At 38.1% G+C, this 27,359-nt stretch overlaps 3 protein-coding genes across 3 annotated transcripts in view; 2 read left to right on the forward strand and 1 right to left on the reverse strand.

Moving 5' to 3' along the window:
- Window positions 1-2,018: 2,018 nt before the first annotated feature.
- LOC134741618 (apoptosis inhibitor 5) lies at window positions 2,019-9,084 on the forward strand. Its single transcript, XM_063674469.1, has 8 exons — window positions 2,019-2,235; window positions 2,323-2,484; window positions 2,698-3,042; window positions 3,897-4,094; window positions 5,347-5,541; window positions 5,990-6,262; window positions 7,491-7,655; window positions 7,787-9,084. Exons 1-8 carry the CDS (start codon window positions 2,161-2,163, stop codon window positions 8,063-8,065), a joined length of 1,692 nt encoding a protein of 563 aa, XP_063530539.1. The 5' UTR covers window positions 2,019-2,160; the 3' UTR covers window positions 8,066-9,084.
- Window positions 9,085-9,136: 52 nt separating this feature from the next.
- LOC134741633 (mediator of RNA polymerase II transcription subunit 7) lies at window positions 9,137-11,952 on the reverse strand. The gene is made up of 3 exons (XM_063674487.1): window positions 11,625-11,952; window positions 11,213-11,481; window positions 9,137-10,088 (listed from the first exon to the last, which is right to left on the reverse strand). Exons 1-3 carry the CDS (start codon window positions 11,811-11,813, stop codon window positions 9,884-9,886), a joined length of 663 nt encoding a protein of 220 aa, XP_063530557.1. The 5' UTR covers window positions 11,814-11,952; the 3' UTR covers window positions 9,137-9,883.
- Window positions 11,953-14,225: 2,273 nt separating this feature from the next.
- The window catches only part of LOC134741640 (tyrosine-protein kinase Btk), a 56,063-nt gene continuing 42,929 nt past the window's right edge, over window positions 14,226-27,359 (forward strand). The window contains exons 1-2 of the mRNA XM_063674494.1: window positions 14,226-14,367; window positions 14,898-15,053. Of these exons, the coding sequence (XP_063530564.1) occupies window positions 14,904-15,053 (150 nt within the window). The 5' untranslated portion in view covers window positions 14,226-14,367; window positions 14,898-14,903. The remainder of the gene's footprint in view (window positions 14,368-14,897; window positions 15,054-27,359) is intronic.

Consider the following 27,359-nt stretch of genomic DNA (forward strand, 5'->3'; position numbering starts at 1 on the left):
AAATCGTGTTCACATATTTTTAAGCCATTTGTCTGGATCGATATTTTTGCCTTCGACTGTACCTATAGTTTTCTTTGTTCTTACTTACTGACAGATTGTGTTTGCCAGACTATAGTTTAATACTAAAAACCGGTCAAGTGCGGGTCGGACGCGCGCACCAAGGGGACCGTACTTTTTAGTATTTGTTGTTATAGTGGCAACAGAAATACATCATCTGTGAAAATTTCAACTGTCTAGCTATCACGGTTCACATGAGATACAGCCTGGTGACAGACAGACGGACAGCGAAGTATTAGTAATAGGGTCCCGTCCTTACCCTTTGGGTACGGAACCCTAATAAAAAAGACATTAATGATCATTGATGAATGTTCCTTTTATTAATATTGTTGGTCACAAAACTCAACTTATTATTTCAGATTTCCAAAGGACGAGGAATAGGGGATATTACTGCGATGTTCTGCCACCAGAGTGCAGCACTAGCTTTTTTAGTGCACCGTAGAGTAACTTATTCATACTGTACCTTTAACAGGTTTTTGACAAGTTTTCAGGGGACCTACCGGAAAACTCGAATCCGAAATTTCGTTATCTAGCTGCCTCTTTATCGCTCGAATACGCAAGAGTGACAGAGATGTTAGATAACGAAAGTTCGATTTTCTTGTTTCGCGATAGACCCTCAGATTGTGATAGTGGCGCCACCTACGCCGAGTTTCGCGTAATATTCCCTATTATTAAATAAAAAAAAATATTACACGAACGTTTTTTTTTTTCATTTCCTATTTGGTACAGTCAGCTGCAGAGAAAAGGTACCCCACGTCCATACTAATTTACAGAACTTTGTATGCAGGGGGGGTGCCTTTTCTCTGCAGCTGACTGTACATGACTAGAAACTATACTTAGTCTTTTAGCATTAGAAAAAACGGTAAACCATTTCCACGTGTCTTTTTATTGACAAGTTTTTTTTATAAATATAGCAATATTTTACTTATGAAAGCAAAAGTATGTAAATGATCGTATATTATATTTGTTGTGACTTATTTTCAAAGTGTTTTGCGATAAAACGACACGTTAAGATCGCTCGCCTTCTTTCTAATGATAAAAAAACGAGAGGTATAGTTAGACGGTTCTGAGTGGTAGACTGCAAATGAGATAAAAGCTATATTAGGTACATGCATTAATCCTCATATCAGGCGGCTCTTTGATTCCAAGGATTGCATAATTTTTATACTTTTTAATGATTTTTAGAATATGAAAATTATAAAAAGTATAAAAGTTATGCAATCCTTGTATTCCACGCATTTCATTTCATTTCAACGAGCCGCCTGCTACAGATTTCTTGAAATTGCCGCGTTTTTTCAGGTTCAACTTTCATTAGCCAGACTATTATCAATTTGCCAATTTCGTGATTATTCTTTTACACGGCACATAAACTTATGCATAATTTATCGATATAAAAAGTCGACACAGTCACATCCCTAGCAAATTATCAAACTTATGACACCGTACGTAAATGAGAAATAACAAGCATATATGCATCTCTTTTCGGCACATTATCTAATTCGTAAGGAAGTAAAGTACGGGTATACATATTTGCGAAGCATTTTTGCCCGGCTTCTATGCTTTAGTCATTATTCTGAGGCGAAACGCGGCGCGAAGCCGCGAACGCGAGTGTGGAGTCTAGTTCGCTAATCAGCGAAATCGACTCCACACTCGCGTTCGCGGCTTCGCGCCGCGTAGTCTAGAGCGGCTTAGGATGTGTGTCACTAGACGACCTAGACGTGTGCATAATTGATTCCAGCGGCCAGTAAGGAAGTCCCGTCTCTTAACGTAGTGCTTCTGCATTGCTTCTGCATAAAGAGCTCTCCACACTCATGCGCGAATCACGGCGCGAAGCCGCGAACGCGAGTGTGGAGTCTAGTTCGCTAATTAGGGAAATCGACTCCACACTCGCGTTCTCAGCTTCGCGCCGCGTAGTCTGGCCTTAACATAGTCTATTAATTTTATCCTATCTGTGGTTCTGATCTGTAATGGCGAATAGCGCATCGCGTGTTTAATTTTGAGTTACTGTTTAGCTAATTCATGTTAATTAATTAATTGCCCCCAGAATAGTTTCCTGCCTTGCCTAGTGCGTTTTCAATATTGTGTATTAGCCGAAGTCAAGCCATGTCGTCCGACAACATCGAAAAACTGTATCAAAATTACGGTATTTTGGCCGACGCCAAAGAAGACATCTCCAAAGTAAGCCTTCATAATCTCATAATTTATAACACAAATACATAGTGTTTTTTGAATTCTAAAACGAATCTAATTTTTGTATTGTTTTAGCATGAAAAAGAGTACAAGGAAATTTTAGCCGCTGTCAAAGGTACAGATAAGGAGAAAAGACTGGCGTCACAATTTATTGCGAAATTCTTCAACAGCTTTCCTAACCTCGCGGATCAAGCTATAGAAGCTCAATTTGACCTCTGCGAAGACGATGATGTGGCTGTGAGTAATTGCTATTAATGTAACTTAAGATTTCGAGTTGAAAATTATTTTTTTGTAGTAACTATTTTTTAATTTGCGAGCACCCCGCCGGCGTCCGGTTGTTTGCTATAAATCCCCATGCTTTGATAAATACTTGTCTCAACAAAATTTTCAATAAACTGGCAAATATTACTATGACTAATACAATTTTTTTTTACTATTAAACATTTACAGATACGCAAACAAGCCATTAAAGATTTGCCCACACTTTGCAAAGACCATAAAGAGCACACTCAAAGAATTGCCGATATCTTGGCACAACTCCTTCAATCTGAGGATGCTACGGAGATCAATATCGTCCATAATTCTCTGGTAACAATAGTGAAGGGTGACCCTAAAGGTGCCTTAGTGGGACTCTTTTCCCAAATACACCAGAATACTGAGACGGAAGTGGTGAATGAAATCGTCCGAGAGAGATGCATTAAATTTTTGGCCACAAAAGTGAAACAGCTTGGAAGGGAAATTATAAACAAAGAAGTAGAAGAAATTATTATTACAGAATGCAAGAAAATACTTGAGGTATGTTGGTTTCTGTTAAAGAATATTTTTTAATGTTAATTGGCTCTGAATAGATAATGCAGTGGGACCTTTTTAACCCGGATCCCATTCCGGTGCTCTATAGCCCGGACAGATTCGGCACGGGCGACAGCAGAGTTGATCCCCGTGCAGCGCGGACGTCGGTTAGGATTTGTGGGATAGGAGAGGAAATATGTTAACCAATTTGTTAATATTAAATAAAAAAATTGTCAGATATACACAAATCATTTATATACTAATTAAACACTATAAAAAATTGGCATCTATACTCCGGAAACCTCTTTAATCTGTTTTCGGACAGTTTTTTTGCCCGTCCGGATTAAAGAGGTCCTACTGTATGACTATATAATGGAAGTACAATCAGAAAAGTTATTAGCTGCAGATCTCATATTTAACATGTATTAAGTTTATTATATGTCAGACCAAAACTCGGCTACTTCTTCAGAAGTATTATTAAGTCCCACCTTGGCCACTTTTTGGTGAAATGGCAGTGCTTGTGTGGGGAGCATTTCACTGCCCATATTTAACATGATTTTATGTTTAAATTAATGGATGTCAAAAAAAAAACCGTAATAGATGTCATATATTACGGTTTTTAATTTATATATAGTAGTGTGACTACTTAAAAAAACACAAATCAAAATATCTAATAAAATAATTTGATTTGTTCCCAAACTTGTTAATGGATGTCAGTTTGTAATTATATTAAATAACAAAATGCTCATAGCATGACCACTCTAGGGTTAAAAGAGTAGTATTATGTGTCCTCCAATCATCTTTGAGAAGAAAAAGTTTAATTTCAGGATATTTTTTTCATTTTCCACATCTCATTTTAGGATGTGGTGGCAGAAGAGTTTGAACACATCATGGATCTCTTGACATGGTCAAGGCTCGGTAAAACCGCAGCAGGCAAGAAGGAGCTGGTGCAAATTGTGGTGGCATTAGCCTTTTCCCCTGATGATTGGCACCCCGAAGATACGGAACATGTTGAAAGAATCATACAATGTACTCAGCATGCATTGCCACTGTTCTCAGTAAGTTTAATTGTAAACTGTAATAGATGTCATATAATAAAGAAAAAGTGACAATGTTACGATTTATATATAGTAGTGTGATTACTTAAAAAAAAAAACACGAATCAAAATATTTAATAAAATAATTTGATTTGTTCCCAAAAATTGAGTCAGTTTAATTCTATTTTCGTACAAAACCTAGAAATTCAGCAATATCATCAATCAACAGCAGAACATATCCGAGGTTGAAAAATTTCATCATCAAAATTTGGCTCTACTAAGCATAAGCATACTCTGGGGTTTTGGGTGTGGGATTGTTTGACACCAGCCAAAAAATAGTTATTTGTTATACAAGGGTGCAAAGTTGTATTTTACCCGCGAGTGTTTCAACACACGAGAAGTAAAATACATTTGCACCCGTGTGTAACACAAAACTTTTCACCTCACTAAAGCGAGGAAAGTGCAACATCCACTGGCGTTAGATCATGTTCATCACTGGAATCACTAATTTTTTTACGATATTATAACAGAACCTCTGGAAGTTGTGTATTGTTACGTAAGTCTGAGTAGGTGAGAAGTTTTAAAAGTAAAATGTTTTAAGTTGACAATGTTGACATTTCTGACAAATTGGGTCGACTCAACTTGTGCGTTTAGAATTATTTTCAACATCATTATTAAAAAAAACTTATGGAATTTTAAGGTTTATGACTTAAAATCATTAAATAAAGCTAAATTTGGTATTTTTTATTAAATTCTCAAACCATTTATTTATGATAATTAATATCGAACGAACCATTATTATGAGCGGTTTACGTTTTGTTATCTGTCAAAAGCTACTTAGACACGCTCCATCCAAGGTCAAATTACTTTCCCCACCAGTGGATAAAATGCGTTTTTACCCGCTTGTTTTAAAGGATAAAGGACGGCTTTCCGTGAGGAGAAAAGTATTTTAACATTTCTAAGCTCATATGGAGCTTATTCTAATTAATTCATAGATTGGTAACCATTTTACAATAAACTAAGTTATAATATAAATTCACGAAGTCATTCTCGCATCAAAAACTGGGTATGTTGATAAGATAAGCACCAGAATGTCAAATCTGGTAACAATTTTGTAGATGCTGATCTCCTAACCTTTATTTAATATGATGAGAAAACCACTTTCTGTCACAAAATCCATGAAAATTACATGCCTTAGTAACTTTTTAGAGGTTTATGTAGTGGGCACATACAGTCCTACAATGCGATTAATTTTAAAATCATGTCTCTACAGCCTCAAGTGGATTCCACACAGTTCGTGAACTTCTTCTGTGACTATGTGCTACCGAAGTGGAAAGAAATAGCTTCACCAGAAGGAGGCTCCGACTACAAGCTGGAGCTATTGAAGATATTTGCTGAAATTACTGAACATTGTGGAGAGCTGGAGAAGGCACAGGAGAAGATTGATGCAGTTCATGACTTGCTTATTGTAAGTAATGGTAATAAGAACAAAAAACCGGCCAAGTGCGTGTCGGACTCGCGCACCGAGGCTTCCGTACTTTTTAGTATTTGTTGTTATAGCGGCAACAGAAATACATCATCTGTGAAAATTTCAACTGTCTGGCTATCACGGTTCATGAGATACAGCCTGGTGACAGACAGATGGACAGCGGAGTCTTAGTAATAGGGTCCCGTTTTTACCCTTTGGGTAAGGAACCCTAAAAAATGACTTGCTTATTGCTTTTCCCAAGCTTAACTATAACCTGAGGACTGTTATATTATAATTGCATCTGAATAATAAAACTACGGGGAAACAAACGTAATAACAAAATTATCTAAAATTATTTACCAACTTAAGGCATTTGTTACTTTAAAATCGAACCAACCCATATTTGCAAGTAATTTATCAATTTCATGTGCTTTCTTCATATTTACAGAACTATTTACCTGAAGCGCCAGTCGAAGAAGAAGAAAAGACAGATACAGATAAAACAGAAACTTCCACGGCTAAACCTGAAGATAGCAAGCCTACCCCGTCACTCCAGTTCTCTCATGTGGAGTGCGCCTTGTTCGCCCTTCACTCTCTTTGCCGGAAAGCACCAGAGGCACTCGGCGCTGATGCGGCAAGGCTAAAGGCGCTTCGTTTGCGTCTACAATATACAGCACGTTTAACTCAAGGATACATCAAAAAGTTGAAGGAAGTTACTAAGGTATTGATATAAAACTTTTTAGATAGACACCACAGACCACTAACTACTAGACGTAGCGTATGACAATCGAGGTCACCAGTATGGCCAGGGGTGCGAAACTCCTCCTTTCGGGTATTCTCGGCTCCGTTCTGCTCAGCATTGCTCCGAGCAATTATTAGGGTTGACAAGACTTGACGTCCCTTTGCGTGCACGACCATAGATAAGACAATGACTTAAATTTTGACAACCCTAATATAGCCGAAAGGGATAGTGCCATATATTAATTCTGTACGGTAGTACTATAATTTATTCTGTGGTATGGAAGCGCGACCGCTTATTTCAAGTTATTTCTGTTGTGCTTACAATACAAGCAAAATTGCACTTATGTGTGGTGACCGCGTGCTCTTTGTAAACGCTTCATAATGCAGTGTCTATATTCTGTTTTTTTTATTCCGTAGACTAAAATTACATTTCATGTGGTACTAAGAAATGTCATCTCATACACATGAAACGTCATTTTAGTCTACGGAATAAAAAAACAGACCTTATGTAGTCTGTGGATAGACAGGTCATTCTTGCAATATGTAAACGCTTCATAATGCAGTGACTATGTAGTCTGTGGATAGACGGGTCATTCTTGCAATATGTAAACGCTTCATAATGCAGTGTCTATGTAGTCTGTGGATAGACAATTCTCGCAATACTCATCAGTGTACAACAAATGGCATTCTTTTAGTTTCTGGGAAATAAGTAATTTATTTATTATTCTCTTTATTTATTATTTTTCTTAAAGAGAATAATAAATAAATTACTTATTTATTATTATTATTTGTAATGCAGGCAGGCAGTTTAAACAACTGATAATGCCTGTATCCAGAGTCATAAAGCAAGTTCTCAGTGTTGAGTAGAATTTGCTTTGTGCTTATCTAATTTATTCTTAAACTCATTGACACTTTGGGCCGCTACTACATCCCCTAGGAGTTTGTTCCAAGCGTTGACCACTCTGTTGCTAAAGAAGTGTCTATGAGGATTATTGTAGGACCTGTGAGACACCAGCTTATACTGATGACCTCTCAGACGGTTGTTACTATTGCGTTCTAGCATCTTATGGAAATCTTTAAGGTCGTAGTGTTGGGTTAGTATTTTGTATGTCTCAATCAGATCTCCGCGTTCTCTGCGCTCCTTCAAGGTTGTGAGCTTTAAGAATTGTAGTCTTGTGTGTGTGAATTGTTTATTTGTTCTGTTACAGGGTAAGAAAGGAGATGACGCTAATTCTGAAGAAAATAAGCTCAAGGTTGTAGCGTTGAAGACTACGTCCAACATTAATACATTGATCCGCGACATATTCAGATCCCCGCCAAGCTTCAAGAGCAGAGTACAACTTTCCTTTTTGTCTAAAAAGACTGAAAAAGAGGTAAATAAGATAAATTGCTATTGTATAATATGATCGCTATTTCGATCAACATATATATATATATATGTATAAGTAAATTTAAAAACTTGTGAAGTAATAAACGTCGATAAAAGATTAATTTTTTTTCACAGGAAAAACGGTCAGAAACCCCGGCAGACAAACAACAGTCACCACCGAAAAGACATAGACCCATCACGTTCGACAACGGGGAAGAAAAGTCATCACCAGAAAAGCGGGCGCGAAGCGGCGAACGAAACCAAAAGATGTACACTCCGCCCTCCGGCAAGTACAGCTCCCGCCTCCAGCAGCGCGGGCGCTTCCACGGACCGCCCGCGCCCCGAGGCCGAGGCCGCCAGGACTTCCGCGCCGGGGGCGGGGGCGCGCCCTTCCGCAGGCGCAGCAATTACTAACCGCTCAGTGGGAGAGTGACTAAACACTTACATTATTTAAGTGTACGCAACCCACCACTATCAAAATGAAGAATGAGAGATTCAAACTATTAATACTTAAATTTTGAAAACGGACCTGCGACATATTTAACTGACGATTTTGGCAAAATGATTCAAATTGCCAAGCTACTCCGTAGAATTTGACTCTACGAAGAAACTGAGGATTTCTTGTGGCGCGTTGCGGGGTCATACATCTGTTCGTTTAGGATTGTCTTCCTTTCTTTGTAGTAGGCGGACTTCTCTACATTGGCCGGGTGGCGAGTTGGCGACGCGACGGCGCTGCTGTTCACTTACAGGTGCAGTGCGGTGTCCAGCGGGGGCGGCAGGTCTTTTCATTTATTTCGTAATATTGTTTCAGCTCTGATCGTCCGTTTTAAAAAGCGGTCAACGTTTATGATGGTATGTAATGAAAGTTCCGGAACTTGCTGATGTGTATCTTAGAGCTCCCGTGGAGATTGGAGTCGTGGTGGCCCCTGTATTTATGTAAGTATTATTTTAATTTGCACTCATTTAAGCTCTGCTGGTGATATTCAGTATTTGCACAGAATCGTAAGTACGTAACATAGTTTCAGTCATATTTTGAGCATTTTACTAAATTTTTTTGCAGTTAAAAATTAGTATATAATATAATCGGAGCTTATGTTGTATCTCAAAGGTAAGGCTCATATTTCTTCAGTTCAATTTGTGTAAGTCCATACATATATTCATGATAAATGACCTACAAGTCGTATAGGTGTTTATCATTACACTACGCTATTATAGAAGTGCCAGCGCAGTACAGCTACTTAGCATTACATTTAATTTGACATTGAAAGTAAGAAGTATGGACTGTTCTTAAGAAATTAACAGAAGGGAAGTGTAGTCAAATTCAATTCAACTGTCAAACCTAGTCTACATGGTTTGCCTTAGTTTTAGAACTCTATAATAATTAGGCGACGGTGCCTGCAGCATATTCGGAAGAACTTCTTTTGAGACATAGAAGCGTATGGCTCTATATAGGTGATTTACTTCAAAATAAAAATAAAACGTTTAATTTACTTGTTTTATTTATCAAATCGTTTGAATCCTATCCTATCTTACTTCTCAATGAGGTTGTTTTATTAACAATTCTTTTGACAAATTTCAACCCAATTGGAAACTGGGGAGTCTAATTAAACTCCACATTGACATAGTTTTGATGCATTTCATTTTCTACATATAAACATAATAAAATAGAAATTGGAAACATGCTCCTAGGTAGAACATAAAATGTCATCACACTGGAGATATCCAAGAAACAATGAGACTGTAAAATACACTTTCAACTTTGACTAACAGATCAGATACGGATGGGAAGAGGGTGACTGTAAAAAGGAATATGATATATTGAGACAGTACTCAAGTTTAGTGTATTGTTGTGATGTGTGAACTTACAATAAATAAAAAATGACAACCTTTCGTATGCCTTGTCCCATATACTACATCCCAACAATGAGGGCTAACGCGTATGAATTCGCCGCTAGGGGCGCTAGTGTGGACGGTGGTCTTCGCCACAGACCTAAAATTTATGCTTATGTCATCCTAGTTCTGTGGTCTTCGCAGTTCGAAATGTCACTTCAATGACTGACAGCTGTTCTTTAGTCTTTTGGACCACCATCAACAGAGGCGCCAACTGGTGAGCAAAAAAACGATAGCCCTCATTTGGACTGTAATAAGCTTTGGTAATAAGGCATAGGAAGGGTTAACCTAATTATCAGTTGTTATAATGTATCTTATGTATCAATACTAAATCAACTTAAACTATCTCATATTATCCACAACATTACACATAAGGCGATCAAGTTCATAACAGGGATCAGCATTTGCTCCATCACCAGAGCCCACAGTCATTTGATCCAGAATTTCTACAGGCACTTTGAAATTAGATTCAACTTCATTCTGATTTGGCAAGCCTTGAAGGGCATTCTGCAAAATATCCTGGACCTTGTCTAAATGCTTCTGAAATCTGAAAAGGAAAAATAACCAAATTTAACTATTTGAAAGGGGTTTATTGCATCCATGTTAGGTACACAGGTGTTACATAATAGTTGGTCTCACATGGGCCCTGGTAGGGCACGGCGTATACTTAACCCTTAAATGCATGATTTATTATTTTTGGAACCCATTTAATTTTTTTTGAATTTTTTATTTTTTGTTAAATCTGAAGTGAGCTGTCCAATGCTTTGTATACATTTGGCAACAATATGCGTTTAAGGGTTATATCTAGAGATTGTATGTATGTACAATGATTATCAATATCATTATTAATTAAAATTAAATACATTCATTGCCACCCATACACACAAGACATCCTCACCAGGCCACAAATATTTAGTCATATAAAGCTCAATACGACTATCCTCCTGTTGTCCGGCCTGGGAACGAAACCATATAATACCCGATTGTCGGCATTGAATGAGTTAATTTCATCACACAAAATTTCGATTTTTTTAGCCCCCCCCCTCTTGTCACACTTTTCTATACGAAAAAGGTAGGTCGTTAATAAGTACTGTCACAAGTGTCCCACTTGGCAAGACCCTCCCCCTGTTGCTGTGACGTAATATGTGGATGAACCCAAAGAGTAAAACCGGCCAAGTGGGAGTCGGACTCGCGCACGAAGGGTTCCGTACCATTACGCAAAAAACGGCAAAAAATCACGTTTGTTGTATGGGAGCCCTTTGGGTACAGAACCCTAAAAATTAACAATATTAAACAGAAATCGAACTAAAACTATTGTGAGACATATTTGAAAATATTTAGATCAGTACACAGTGTAGATCAGTAAGAATCCAAAACATGCCGCCAAAAGCGACTAAAAAAAAAATAGTGAGTGAAACCGTTATAATTAAACAGAAATATTGACTGATTAAATGGTTATTCATGAAATAAAACTATTTAACACATTTACTCTCAGCAACCCACTATGCGGGTTCTCAGTTTGTAGGCACTTTTTGCTACATACAGACTTTTCCATGTTATCCACTACACTTAACATTCGTACAGCGTAATCGCGCTGGCACTTAATGTGTTAAAGTGCTGAGCAGCCTACAAATAAAAAAAAGGCAGGTTCAATAATGAGTTGCAAGATACCTCAGTGTAGTTTCTACTCTTTGACGTTTTTGCAGCTCCATCATAACTCTTAAAGTCTCCCGAGCCTGGTGAGGCCTGAACTCATTGAGCAGGTGATGAATGTGTATGAACAACAGACTCAAGTCTTCAACCTTTTCTGCTCTCTTCGGTGAATCAGGACAGTGAACCAGCAGATCTAATAAGTCCAAGAAATTCACTAACAATGAGTGGTTGAGTTTTTTCAACTCTCTTCTTCTATCAAAATGCATTGGATACAATCTTCTGAAGCCCTGATGAAAAGATAGGTTCACTTTAGTTGCTATGTGTCACATTCTAGGCTCAAATTATTCTAAGGAGCCAAATTACATTTTAATAATAATAATAATAAGACGTTTATTCAAAGCAACTACACGATAAATTCTATGAAACTCACCTGACTTTCCAAGGATCTTATAATTGTATCATCAGCATTGAAGGGGTGGCCAAACATTGAATACGAGTCATGAATAGGCCTCGGTGGTAGAGGAGCCCTATTTCGTCTCACATTATCATCAGTGTAAAAATTAATGTATTGCATAGGGGGTAATGGCAAAGAGCTCACTTGAGCTGTTTCTGACGACATTTTGAACTAATTAAATATAATAAAAAGAAGAAGTTTTAATCTTGAAACAAGAAATTAAAATATAACACAATTTCTTGTGAATGAACTAAAACTATAAACGCAACAATCACGAATCAATGCCCACAATTTATACTTTTAGACAGTGACATTATATTAGAGTAGTGACAATCTAACTCAGAGGGTTTGACAGCGAAAGGGCTCTATAGTTGTGACAATTTATTATCCGTAACAGACTACCGCGTGTTTGCCGCTCCCGTATTGGCTTACACCAAGGGCCTGACACTCTTTGATAGAGAAAGATAGTCTTATTGCGATTCCTATAAGAGGAAAGAGAAAATAGTGCCATGCTTTGTCCTTATCACCGACCGGGTTTTTTTTCATGGTCGGGTTATGGCAGCATTCCTAGGTGCGATGGCGAAATACCAAAATTTATAAGTGAAAGAGAAAAAGGATTATGCTGCCATACATTAAACTGTCAATACATGAATATGTCTTTCTCTTACCCCTAGTCGCTCGTTTCATGTCCATAACTACTATACCACCTACTATACTATGTCTATGGCTTACACAGTGTTACACAGACACAGCCACGGAAAATGTTGTCGCCCTATCTGACACCATTGATTGATTGATTCAACAGACTACCGCACCGCACCAAGGTCACGGTGCGGTGTGGTAGTCTGTTGTCTACGGCACAGATTATATAATAGTTCTTACGAACAGATACTTATCTTGTATTTATCTCTCAAAGAAAACGCAAATATAGCTGGTCAAGCAAATCTTGTCAGTAGAAAAAGGCGGCAAATTTAAAAAATGTAGGCGCGAAGAGATATCGTCCCATAGATAATTTGAATTTTGCGCCTTTTTCTACGGACAAGATTTGCTTGACCAACTATACCTACCGTTTTGATACCTACACAAAAATACAATAGAGTAACCTTCAACGCGCCGCTCCACGCACCGCGCGCGCCGACACAACGCTAGGGTTGCCGACGCTTCTTTCAAATACTTAGGTATCTTCGGTAGATATCTAATTATAAATATCCCATAAAAAACATTACCTACATCTTTAAAACAATTAGTACCTACGTAGCTTGTTACTATCGTAAAAATAATAACAGTAGGTGTACCTATATTGAGAATGTCTACTTACTTTTCCTCATTTGTCGGAAGAGTAAAAAACGATAATTTATTATTATTATATTAGTATATTACATTGTTTTGGTATTCCTGCATCCACTCACACTACAAGCTGACCTATTTTTTCGTTGCGGAGACATTTCTTTCGTATGATCTCTGGCGTATTCGAGCGCGCGGTGACGTGCGTGCGTAGCGCGTGTGGCAACCAACCGGCTTCCTGGCTTGGTACTTGATGTCATCTCAGTACTACTTTGCGAAATTTGGCTTTTTAACCTGAGTTTTAACCTTTTTAACGCCGTGTCAAACACAAAAGCTGTCACTCAGACGTCACGTCACCGAAGTGTCAAAACTGAAATTGAACTGTATGCGTATGCGCGTACATAGTGCTCTGTGGTCTGTGACAGATTAATCCGTCGTTGGCGTTGGACCTGCGGTTCGGATATGTCCATCGTTGCCGTCGAAAAGGTGAAGGTTATAATATAATTTATAGTGAGTCAAGCCATTTCTGTCAGTAGAAAGAAGCGGCACATTTAAGAAATGTTGAAGCGAAGGACTATCGTCCCATAGAAATTTATTATTTTCTACTTACAAAGTTGTTTACAGACTGTATATCAAAGACTGTATATGGAGATGACACCTGTCACCGTACCCTTCAAGTTTAAAAACTATAGTCTATATAGTAGTGGCCGGCTTCTACGAATGTTTGCTATATATCTGCCCAACAGAGTGAGATGGAGCGATAGTTAGAATGAGACAACGTATCGCAGCCGCCCTTAAAGCCGCAAAAGGTATAACAGGCTGCCGCACCGCGACCTTGGTGCGCTCAAAATATTTCTTTTTTGCTCCAACATAGCTGCGTCCTTAAAGCACGTACGGCGACCACCTTACATACTATCACAGCACACTATCGATACGTGCGCCGCACCGCACCAAGGTCGTGGTCCGGTGCGATAAACTGTAGACACTGCTGTGGACACTTTTAAACCGTCCAGACGTTCCACATAGATAAAGGCAAATATTGTGACGTCTGTAGAGCCCATAAATTTTTATGACAAGACAAGACAGGTTTTGTCTATGCTCATATGCTGAGGGCCTACCGCGAACCACGTTCGACATGTTGCCTCTCTGTCGCACTTGTAAATTCGTGCGTAAGTGTGACAGCGAGCCAATACGTCCAACGTGTTTCGCGACTTTCGCGGTAGGCCCTCTGCTCTTGTTGTCCGTCTTTCTTGTTCATGCACTCTTCATGCAAAAAGCAAAGCAAAGGAAATCTATTCCTAAGCAGAGCAAGTAAGGAAAGGAAAGCTTTTAAGTATTATTTCTGGTGTATGACGAGGATTTAAGGAATTTGTTCAAGAAAGTGGTGTGGTGTGGTGAAAGAGGTGGAAGTGGTTATGGACTTCCACTAATTTTGGTAGGTTTCGATCCATTTTTATTTTCCCGAGTAATTTCGGTTCTTTCTATTATTTAAAACTAGCCGGTTTAATGTCTTGTGTTATTCTTATTTGGTAAGGATGACATCGTTAAGGAACTTGTTATGCTTAATATCTACTTAGTCTTAATCGGAGTGAGAAGTTTAAGCCTTCATAATATAATTAAAGTTTGGTTTTATTCTTTGTTGATCGAACAGTTCAAAGTAGGAATGTCGGTCTACGCTTCAACTATTTCTGTATCATATAAAGTACTTAACGTATTTCGTACTAATAAAATATTCTTAGTTTAAATTTCACTGAAACAAGTATAAAATTATTATCTATGATGAAGGAAATAGTTTTGACCGAAACAAATATGCAAATTAATTTTTATTGGGTATGGTTCCTGGTTCCATTATTGGTGTATATTATATAGGTAAAATACTGTATTTATTACAAATTTTTCAAAAATATAAATTACTTCCTAAAATTATCCTATCGTTTTGATAAAGATTGTTTATATATATTACAGAAAACAATGGAAAAGAATGATGACGATGAGGTTATTTGCGAGACATTTATGGTGAAGAGATCTCAAAACAAGAAGTATTTCACGCCCATTAACTACAAGGAGAGGTGGTTGGTGCTCACTCGTCGGTCTCTAGTTTACTATGACAATGCCAATGAGGTTAGTCTGTGCCATGATCACCATTATTTTAGCTGGCCTAGTGGGTAGTGACCCTGCCTGTGAAGCTGATGGTCCTGGGTTCGAATCCTGGTAAGGGCATTTATTTGTGTGATGAGCACAGATATTTGTTTCTGAGTCATGGGTGTTTTCTATGTATGTAAGTATTTATATATTATATATATCGTTGTCTGAGTGCCCATAACACAAGCCTCCTTAGGTTTACCGTGGGACTTGGTCAATCTGTGTAAGAATGTCCTATAATATTTATTTATTTATTGTCTATGACAACATATTCACTGCCAACATGTTCATAGCCGAATTCATCATTTTTCCGCTTTGAAGAGGCAAGTGACAACAGCCAGAGGACCCGGCCGCCAGTCTGATTCCTGGCACTCATGTGTTAATACAAGGGCGGATCCTGATTTATAACCTGGGGTGGGGACCTGACCAAAGTCAGAAGGGGGCGCCAGTTTAGAAAAATATCTACTGTTGTCCTAGACCCAGCCCTGGCCCAGGGGGGTCATGACCCCCATGACTCCGGGCTTGGATCCCCCCTTGTGTTAATCCACAAAGAATTAGTTAAAGATAACATTCAACCATTTAAAAATAACATGAAATTTGACATAAACATTCAAGTAACATCTTGAGATTTTGTATGTTTTCTGAGCAAAGCTCGTTCTCCCAGATATTGGTTATAATACTTATAATGTAGGAACAAACATCCAAATAAACTTTAACATTACTAGGATGATCTTATCCTATCATATGTAAAGTCGTCGTCAATAGAACTTGCAAATAATGTAAACAAATATGACAGATTTTGTTAGCGTTTGACATAACCTATTATTTTTACGAAGGTTTTTTTCCCTGAAATATTAATAATTAACGTTTAATTTAACTAAAAATTTATATACTTACTTACTTACTGCTGTGGTGCGACGACCCGAAGTGGATCTTGGCCTCCGACACCAAAGACCGCCATGCTACTCTGTCCAAAGCCGTACACTGCACGGTACGGGCACGTAGTCCGGATAGAGGGAAGATCGCGCAGTCTGGAGGGCGTACTCTGGAGTACCAAGTTGCCGAAGACCGTCTGGACGCCCTAGGTACCGCTGGAGAGACGAAGTGCAGAAAGACCTCAGCGAACTCGGCGCCGTCGACTGGACAGAAACGGCTTTGGACAGAAAAATTTATATAAATAAAGTATTTAACTATATACTGTTGATAAGGTCTATATGGTTATCCTTTTAAAGAGCAAGATTACGAAGGTAAAATGGTTTGTTTACATTATTTGCAAGATCTCTTGACAACGACTTTATATGGAAACAGAAGGAAAAACTTTATATAGAGTGCTATTTTGTATTGTGATATTTCACCTTTGTAGTATTAAAAATCAAATTAGCTTTCCACACTTAGCCCTTAACATGTATAGTCAGCTATACAATTCGCTTAGCACCTTTGCATACAAACTTCTTTGCAGGGGGTTCACTTTTCTCTGCAGCTGACTGTACCAGATTAATGTAGAGTATTGTAGAGAATACATTTTCATATGTATGTAAGTATTGTAACTTAACCCCTGGAGCCCCAGTTTCACAGTATTATGGAGGTCCTGTACTAACTACAGACACACATGTGACCGTAGGACGCTCCACGGGTTAATATAAAAAAATTATGTTGAGAACAAACATTCTTGTAAGATAGAGGAAGCACCCACCATAAACAAATGTGCCATTTTCAACCAAAAGGGTACTCATTGTCGCTTGTCAGTAAAGCGCTATTTCCATATAGCTTCAATTAGGAATCAACCTTATCGACAAGCGACAATGTGGTACCTTTTGGTTGAAAACGTCACAAATGACGGCAAAACAAATAACCTACTTGTAAAAGGTGGTACTCAATTAATTGTTTCTTTTTAATATGTACAGTCGAAGGCAAAAATATTGATCCAGACAAATGGCTCAAAAATATGTGTACACAACTTTATTGTCTGAGGTGTAAGAGCGTACACATATTTTTGAAACTTTGGGAATGTATATATATTTATGCCCTTGACTGTATGTTTCTCAAATATTTTATCACCGCATGCACTATTTGTTGAAAAAATGTTATTTTTCTGTTAATATTTAATTCAACTTTAAGGAGAATAATCACATTGTAGATGTACTAACTTACATCATTTCTTTATATGCTGCTCAGGAGATCTATTAACATACTATAAGGTAAGTGTATTGTTATTAATATTGATTAGCTATTGATTAGATATTATTAACCGCGCTGGTGGCCTAGCGGTAAGAGCGTGCGACTTGCAATCCGAAGGTCGCAGGTTCAAACCCTGGCTCGTACCAATGAGTTTTTCGGAACTTATGTACCAAATATCATTTGATATTTACCAGTCGCTTTTCGGTGAAGGAAAACATCGTGAGGAAACCGGACTAATCCCAACAAGGCCTAGTTTCCCCTCCGGGTTGGAAGGTCAGATGGCAGTCGCTTTCGTAAAAACTAGTGCCTACGCCAATTCTTGGGGTTAGTTGCCAAGCGGACCCCAGGCTCCCATGAGCCGTGGCAAAATGCCGGGACAACGCGAGGAAGATGGATATTAGATATTATTAATATTATTACAGATCTGAATATTATTAATATTATTAGCTATTGGCGGCGGTAATCGTTACCATCAGGTGATCCGTCTGCTCGTTTGCCTCCTATTTAAAAAAAAAAATCCTAATAGACATCTCTCTTCCTTGTCGTATCCTCGATGTCTGTGGGACGTGAAGTGTCGTGAGTGTGGACACTCTTCACCAGGGCTCTCCAAGTCGCTCTGTCTTGGGCCCGGTGCATGCTGGATAGCCTACAATGTAGCGTTCTTCTTTTTCGTGTTAGGGACTATTGTATTGTATTGTAATCGTTTATTGCAGACAAATAGTCCATATTATGTACTTACACACTATTTACAAGTAGAATTAAAAATAATTAAAAATAATCAATCACAAAATTCATAAACCAAGTCAAATAAATATAAATAAACGAACAATTAAATCATTAAAAAAAAAATTAAATTAAAATTGAAAAAAAAAAAAAAAAAAAAAAAAAAATCAAAATTACAAATTTAAAATGATTATACTACATATATGTATATGCATTTGTATTATATGATCTTTTATACAAATAAATATAATATGGAGTCAAGTAAGGACTATATACGGCTCCAAAGCCCTATGTATCACTGCGACCGTCTCTGATGTATTGTGATCGCCACCTACTACAACTCAATCCAAACCTGCAACTTCAAACAGCTGCAGGATCTTTTTGATCTCATCATCATCATATACTTAAGAGTAAGTCTCTTGTCGGTGGAGCAATTTCCATGTTTCGCGGTCCTCTGCCTTCTCTTTGACAGCCTGATACAACACGACGTTGAGTTTTTCCTTTATTTGATGCATGTACGCTCTCCTTGGTCTTCGCTCCTTCCTCTTTGCTTTAGCTTTCCCTTCTATGATGTTTTTGATAAATTCGTCGTGTCGTTCGTATCAGGTGCTCAAGCATCTTTCCTCTTCTATTATCTATAGTTCTTAACAAACGTATACGTAAAACCTCATCGTTGGTTTTGATCTCGAGAGACTTTAACTCTAGGGTTTGCTCCCGGGAAATACCGGTACCGAAAGTACTGGTAATTCCCGGGATTTCAAAATTAAAATCCCGGTTCTTTGCTTGCCTCTAAATCCCGGAGCAAACCCTAAGCAAAGATAGATATAACTCCGTAATAGATGGATACAGTCTATGGAAAAAACGTGGCTCGAAAATCAAGAAAATTTGATTATCGTACAGAGGGCGCTACTAGTTTTGGCCTACAGTCGTATAGATGGCGTTGACGGTTTCGTTTGTTTTTTAACAATTTTAACGCATATCAGTGAAAGAACATGGGTCAAAATAAAAAAAATAATTAATGCAAATAAAAAAATCATTTATCTATATTTAAATACATTCTATCGTATTTTTATAAATCTTCATTTTTAGTTTTAAAGTGTGTCGACAGATGGCAGTGAATTTACTGGGGTTACAAAATTTACTATGACAGTAACGCTCTAGTATCAGTTACTCTATGCCCTAAGTGTGGCCGATGGTACCGATGGTAAGCGGGAATTATAAGGGGCTGGTGGAGAGAACGGTCTGGCTAAATCAGATTTTGTGAAAGCGTTATTATACTTATTATTCACGGCTTTCTCTTCAGTATTCGCAACAGAATTTTTTGACCTTTCATTGCGTTTTCGGTTCGCGTTGAAATTATTGAAGATATAGGAATCGTACAAATTGTGTTATCGTATATCATTATGGTATCGTGAGCCGTAGTAACCCGATGTAGGGTTAGCTAGAGGGTGGGTCGGCTGGCGCATGCGCGAGCTGGGTGTGTCGCCGTGGTCGCCGTGCGCCCGGCAGTTCCGCACCGGCCTCCGTGGCGACGCCGCTACCCCACGCAGCTAATACTGGTAATTACAATTACATTATACACGCGAACACAACACTACCATTTTGACCCCTGCTTAACCCAGGCGCGATTAACCACGTATTGTGGGCATCCCTTTCACGGTATCCGCCAACGCCATGCCAATTTTGTAATCTTTTAGTAATCGTTTCTCTTATTTCATTGGTGCGACGATAATAAAAGTAAGTATAATTTTTCTCCTTCAAAACTCATTCACTGGTAATCATTGTATTTGTTAGATATGAATCAAGACGGCAATGTTTATATATTCACCGCACATTTCCTTAGGTATATGGCAATTGGCAAGGCGCACGGAAATTTCGTTCCCATTCATGATTTCTAGTGTGATAATACTGTGTATTTCGGTTTTTTAATCCAGATTTTTTTATTACATGTTTACTTATCGGATTCTCCTTGACATTTAAAATTGTTAGCGAAATGTAAGTGTAATCCACTTTTTCAACTCACTTTATATAATATGTACGTATTTTCCGAACATGAATAGAAAGAAAAGCTTACCAACTAAATCCAACACGCAGACCACACATCTCTGTAAAGCATTTGCATATTTGTGACGTTTTCAACCAAAAGGTACCACATTGTCGCTTGTCGATAAGGTTGATTTCGAATTGAAGGTATATGGAAATAGCGCCTTACAGACAACCGACAATAAGTACCCTTTTGGTTGAAAATGGCACATTTAATGGCTCCGTGTAAAAATTGCAATACAATACGATAGAGCACCATTCACGAAAACATGCAATAGGGCATATTTCCTCGGTACTTATGCGCAACCGTGTTTACTTAATCAAAAACTCGTTATAAAGCTTTAAAGATTTTTTTTACAATTAAATAAGTTTCTAAGTAAAATGGAAATGACATACGAACAGATTGACGCAATGAAACCAAGTGAACGCAAAGTATAAGTTACGGCACCCTAAAAATAAACTGAAGTGTTTTTAATATAATTCATCAAAATTTAGGTGTTTACGTGTCCCAAGCGTTATTCTTCTGATTCTTTCCGATGGCTTTTACGCAGTACTCCGGGGCCGTGAAGTGTACACTACAATCACTCTCACAGTGGAGGGAAACACCCTCACTGTTTAAGAGGCAAGGGGACGATCAGTTCTCCATACAAACAAACGTAGTCCCCATTTTCTTCTCTCGATATTGTCATTATGCAAGTCGGACTCGCGCACCGAGGGTTCCGTACTTTTTAGTATTTGATGTTATAGCGGCAACAGAAATAAATCATATGTGAAAATTTCAACTGTCTAGCTATCACGGATCATGAGATACAGCTTGGTGACAGACAGACAGACGGACAGCGGAGTCTTAGTAATAGGGTTTCGTTTTTACCCTTTGGGTACGGCTACGGAACCGTAAAAAGATGTTTATTACCTACCTACCATACCTATGCAACTCTGTATGAGATTAATAAAGTCTAAGGAAAAACGTGCCTCGGAAATTAGGAAAAAGTCATTCTCGAATAGATGGCGCTACACCTTTGGCCTATACTCGGCTAGATGGCGTTGACAATGTTGACATATCAGTTAAAGAACATGGGTCAAAGTCATATAAAAATAATAAATAAAAACATTACACTCTTTTCTTTGGGCAGTCGTGTAATAAAACATTTATCTTATAATCTTTTTGATATTTTTTTTTATATATTTTCATTTTTAGTTTTAATAGTGTGTCGATAGATGGCAGTTTACTTACTGTGACCAAAGATAAATATAACTCCGTAATAGATGGATACAGTCTAAGGAAAAAACGTGCCTCGAAAATCAAGAAAATTGGATTCTCGATCAGATGGCGCTACTACCTTAATTGTATGCACAAGCGGTCGTACACTATCGTTTTAATGTATGTGTAGTCACGGCACTGTACTCGCGCGTGAGCCGCCCCTTGTTATTCGAGCAATTTTAATGGAGGGCCCTCCGCGACTCGCGCGCTAATTGTTTCAAAAAGACTCGCGCTCTGTTGCTTTCGGCGTTTTTCTGTTGCGGGCCTTTTGAATAAGCAGAGGTTTCCAGTCTTTTGTTAGTTTTATGTCATGTGTTTGGAAAAATCTCTTTGTAGTTTGTCTCTAGACATGAATTTAAATAGTTTACAGGTTTTCTTGTAATTCCATGGACACAATCTACTAAGTACCACATTAAAATTGACCAATCAATCAAACAACCCACCAAACAACCGCCCACTGTTGAGCTTAGGCTTCTTCACTTTCTATTCACGTTGCATTCCGTGTTGCTTCTTTGTGCTTAATAATTTTGTAAATGTAGCTACATTTAACTTGAATCATTAGACGACCAGTCTGGCCTAGTGGGTAGTGACCCTGCCTGTGAAGCCGATGGTCCTGGGTTCGAATCCCGGTAAGGGCATTTATTTGTATGATGAGCACAGATATTTGTTCTTGAGTCATGGGTGTTTTTCTATGTATATATGTATTTTCTATATAAGTATGTATATCGTCGCCAAGCACCCATAGTACAAGCTTTGCTTAGTTTGAGGCTAGGTTGATAGTGGAAGCCGCTCGACCCCAATTTCAAAGAAAAACCGCAAATCAATGTACCTGTTAGCCGTTTGGCACACGCATACTAGAGGTCAAAACAAAATTTTTGATCCGCAGTTCCTAAAAAAAATTCCCTTAGAAGGGGTGCTGAAACATTAAAAAAATTGTATGGAATTTTTTTTTAAAAACCTATCGCGATTCTAAATATATATACCACATCATTGCATTTCAGCCATTTTTTTTAAATTAAAACAAAAAGAATTTTCAATACATACCAAGTTTGGGCTCCTCCAGCCAGATACGATATGGCCGATTTTTTTTGGACAATATACCACAAATGATACGTGATATCCTCATATCCAATCCAACCCCAAGAAAGCAATTTTGAAAATAATATCATTAACAATTTTTCGAATCGCCTCAAAAAGCCCTTTCGTATGATACCACACACGATAGGTTTTAGAATTTTTTTTTTTTCAAAACCTATCGATCGATTCGCGCATTCGGCATCGATTTGCGGTTTTTTTATGCCAACAGCTTACACTATGATCTGTGTAAGTTGTCTCCTAATAATCCCCTAATTTCTTTTTTATGGAATCTAACTACCTAATTGTTATATTAGTTTGCATTACCTCTATGACATTTTGAGCTCTGAATTATTTTATTGCCCGAACGAGTACAAAGCGCGAGTGAAGAGTCTGCGTTTCAGCTGGAGAAAAAAATGTTTCCGTATCACCTACCAAACTGCCCCGAATGCAATAAAATAGAAGATGTTCACCATGACGTGTTGATGGAATGTGTCCGCAACGAGGCGCTGAGTAGTGACCAGGGACCGGACAACCCTTTCCGCGATAAAACCCTTTCAATGGGCGACACTTAAACACGGCTAACACATTGAAAGACTTTCCCTTTTGAACTGCAAGCCCATTCATACCCTTACCTTTGACTAACCCTTACCGAAAAGCTAACCAAAAATAAGGCTAGCTCTTAATAAGGGTTACCCTTATCTTTAAGCGCTTTTTATAAAAGTTTCCCTTCGCGTGAAAGAGACAGGATTAGTATATATCTACGGTAGTGTATGAAAATGAAAGAAAATACGTGCCTAGTCAAAGAACGCCGCCGTCGATCGCTCGGATTCGAAGTATGTGTGCTTTATGAACAAGGTAGACGACTTAAATTAGCACGCTTATATGCTAAAAGGGAAGCCCTTTATAAGGCTAACCCTTATAAGCAATATGCAAGGTGTTGGTGAGCGGATGATAAGGGTTTTGTAAGGGTATTTGGGCTACCGATTACTCAAATGTGGTAGCTTTATATAAGGATTTTTAAAACCAAAACAAAGGGTTTCGTCTGGCAAAGGGTATGGTGAGTTAAGCCTTATGCAATACCCTTATAAAACCCCGATAAGGGATAGCGGGCCGGTCCCTGGTAGTGACATTACATGTATCAAAACTGCCAACATTGGTAGCTGCAACATCATCCTGGCATCGCCACTATCAGACGAGGCCATGATGATGTGCAATCTATACTTAAAAAATAATGTAGTAGCGTTGGTATTTGGTATACTGCATACTGCATTACTACATTATTACTATTAGGCCAAGCAATAAGAATGTATAGAGGGAAATGCTAGGAACACAATTTTTGACATCGTAGCTTTGTTTGGACTAGTTAGGAGATGAACATATCAAAGATCCCCGACCGTAACCCTGGTGCTGGGGGGGGGGGGGGGAGGGGGGGTTTGAAGGTTCAATTTTTCGGTTTTCGATTATATCTCGGAAACTATACGTCTGAGCGAGAGATAGCCGCTCTCGAAGGTTTATTTAGGGCTCTCATTTTTATTGTTATTATCTACATCAGTGAAGCTGCTAGGCCGGGTTTGGTTAAGTTTTCGTATAAATCGGGGGTGCTGAATTCATTTATGGTATCAACATTGACACCTTTCTGAAGTAAAAACATATAAACTTTAAACAAATAACTTTTTTTTAACTCCTCTTCACGCTTAAACCGCTGAACCGATTTAGTTGAAATTTGGTAAATAGATGTTTTAAGTCCCGAGACAGGATATAATATAATTTTTATATGTGTGAAATTTTGTTATAGCGGCTACAGAAATACATCATCTGTGAAAATTTCAACTGTCTAGCTATCATGGTTCATGAGATACAGCCTGGTGACAGACGGACAGACAGACGGACAGCGCAGTCTTAGTAATACCCTAAAAAAACAACTCCGCATACAGGGTGACCTTAGCCATTGGACAAACCCAGAAATCCTACGTAGGGTTACTTCTCAGGAATGCTCTAACGTTAATATTTTTTTAATTAGAACAAGAGTAAAAAAAAAAAAATTCAAACAAAAGATTTCTAATAATCGACAACAAAAAGAAGCATATTGTATTAATCATTGGCAGTGTTTTTGACAACTTATTCGAAAATGTGCGGCAATGATGACATTTGTCAAAAGTCAGAATATCATAAATAAAAAAGATAATCAACAAGGTCGAAGAAGGTTTCATACTATTTATTACCTCAGGAGCTATTAACACATACAGGCTGCTCCAAAGTAAAAAATCGTAATTTGTTCATTTCTTCTTAACCGCTACACCGGTTGTTATGATACTTGGTATAATGATTCTAAATACCCTAATGCATATGTACATTAAAAATCCTACCGTACCATCGCCCACACTGTTAACTGACAGTTCGTAAACCTTTTGCAATTTTGTAATAAAGCCATAAGGTCCACCGATGGACAGTTAAGTGTTGCTGTTTGTACTTGGATCGATTTGAACGGGGAATGGGATCGGTCGGTCCAGCCTCCCTGTCACAGACGCTTCACCTCCCGCAGGGAAATACTCTTAGCGACTTACTTTACTGCTCTCCGTGTTTGAGTAGGCAACCTCGTTACCGGCAAGTCAATATTACTTTGAGATCATATCGTTGGATGTTGGATAGACGAGTGACGATTTTTTTTAAGATTCAGAAAATACTCTTGCTTAGTTGATCGATTTTTACACCTCAGTCAAGCTTTTGTATGATGGTTTGATTTTGTTTAGTTTAGACGTAGATAGAAATCTGGAGTACGATCAAAATAAAAGGTCTTAGGTTTAATATGCTTACTTAAAACTTCTTCGTAACTATTACATATTTTGATTTTAAAATGCTTATTAAATCACATTTACAATCGGGTCTGTCGCGAATTTATTTTGTTACCTTTATTTACCGACGTTTCGACACAGGTTTCACTGGTCGTGTGGTCGCGGCTAACTGACGTCCCAGCAAATTGTCCGATTGTAAATGTCATTTAATATGTGTTCAAAACGCGAAAGTTTTAAATGTTTTAAATGCTTGTTCGTTACTATTTAAAAAATACATTATTGTATCAAAATACTTTTCCCCTTACTAGCTCGGAAAGCCGTCTTTTATCCTTTAAAACAAGCGGGGAAAAACGCATTTTATCCACTAGTGGGGAAAGTAATTTGACCTTGGATGGAGCGTGTTTAAGTAGCTTTTGACAGATAACAAAACGTAAAACGCTCATAAAAATGGTTCGTTCGATAATTATTATCATTAAATAAATGGTTTGAGAATTTAATAAAAAATACCAAATTTAGCTTTGTTTAATGATTTTAAATTATAAACCGTAAATTCCATAAGAAACATTTGTTTTTTAAATGATGTTGAATGTAATTCTGAACGCACAAGTTGAGTCGATGCAATTTCAAAACGCATCGTCAGAAATGTCAACATTGTCAACAAAAAATTTCTCACCTACTCCGACACGTAAAAATTCATAACTTCCAGTTTTCTGTTATAATATCGTATTATCGTAAAAAAATGAGTGATTCCAGTGATGAAGATGATCTAACGTCTGTGGATGTTACACTTTCCTCGCTATAGTGAGGGGAAAAGTTTTGTGTTACACACGGGAGCAAATGTATTTTACTTCTCATGTGTTGAAACACTCGCGGGTAAAATACAACTTTGCACCCTTGTATAACAAATAACTATTTCTTTAGGGTTCCGTACCCAAAGGGTAAAAACGGGACCCTTAAACCGTCGCTCTCTTCAGAGACGAAATCCAAATAAATTAAGATTCAATTTGATTCACGATTGCGACGTGATTGCGACACGGGTACTCCGCTACGTTACGTGGTAATAGTACCTAATTGATGTGATCTCTGTTACGGAGAGAGGTTTGCGGTTGGCGGGCGGCCAGCAATCGCTTACCTTATCATCCGAACTGCACATTGAGCATGCAAGTGATACAAAACTTGTAGGTTAAGTTCTGAGTGCGTTTTTAAGTGCTGTGTAATACCAATTGGATAACCACTGGCTGTTGGTGTGCTGAGGCCAAGACTTTTATTGGGGAAGTGGGCAGACGGTTGCGGGAGAGTGGTCATGACCCTCGCTCCGGGTCGTTCCTTTTGCAAAGATTGTCCATCGCTGTTCAACGTGGCAACGCGGCGAGCGTGATGGGTTCCTTTGCATCTGGAGGGGCGCGGGGCGCATTTTGTGAATAGTTTTTGTGTTTGTTAGGTTCTAGTTTAGGTTAAGATTTTTGTAATGTTTTATTTTGTATGACATGTATGTATCCTTGAAGTAACAATATTAATTAAGGTAACATTAACATAATAAAATTTGACTTTGCTGTCATTTGGATAAATGGAAATACTTGTGGAAACTGTATTGCGTAATTGATGTCATCTTTGTTACGGAGAGAGGCTTGCGATTGCTTAGCCGCAGTAGTCGCTCACTTTATCATCCAAACCGCACATTGAGCATGCAAGTGATACAAAGACTTGCACGTTGAGTGTTGCTGAGTGAGTTTTTAAGTAAAATCGTAGTAATCGAAAAAAAGTTTTACTTCTCAATGACCCTCATGCTTAAAATTAGATAAAGTTAGTTTATTTTTCAACAAGGATTTTCTAGCTTGGTCCGACCCTATCCGTTTAGAATAGTGGTTCTTAAGCTTTTGAGTTACGTGGTCATTATACGACAGCGAATTTCCTTTTGGAAGCGGATAAGTAAACAATTGGATGTTTGAACATTATGGGCGTAACAAGTAACAGTTTTGCATGAATGATTCACAGTTGGTTTCAGACTTATATCGACTATCGACAAAAGGTAAACAGTCCACATATCCCGGTTGATATAAGTCTAACTTAATAAGTACTCGAATCGAAACAAAAGTCTACTTCTCAATCACCCTCATGCTCGGAACCTCCAACGTTACATCAACTGATGCATCTATATTGACTACAGTTTCCCTCTCAATTACCCCAGCCCGGATCCGACCACATACGTCA

This window comes from Cydia strobilella, chromosome 5 (genome assembly GCF_947568885.1).
Source record: "Cydia strobilella chromosome 5, ilCydStro3.1, whole genome shotgun sequence".
Classification (NCBI taxonomy): Eukaryota; Metazoa; Arthropoda; class Insecta; order Lepidoptera; family Tortricidae; genus Cydia; species Cydia strobilella.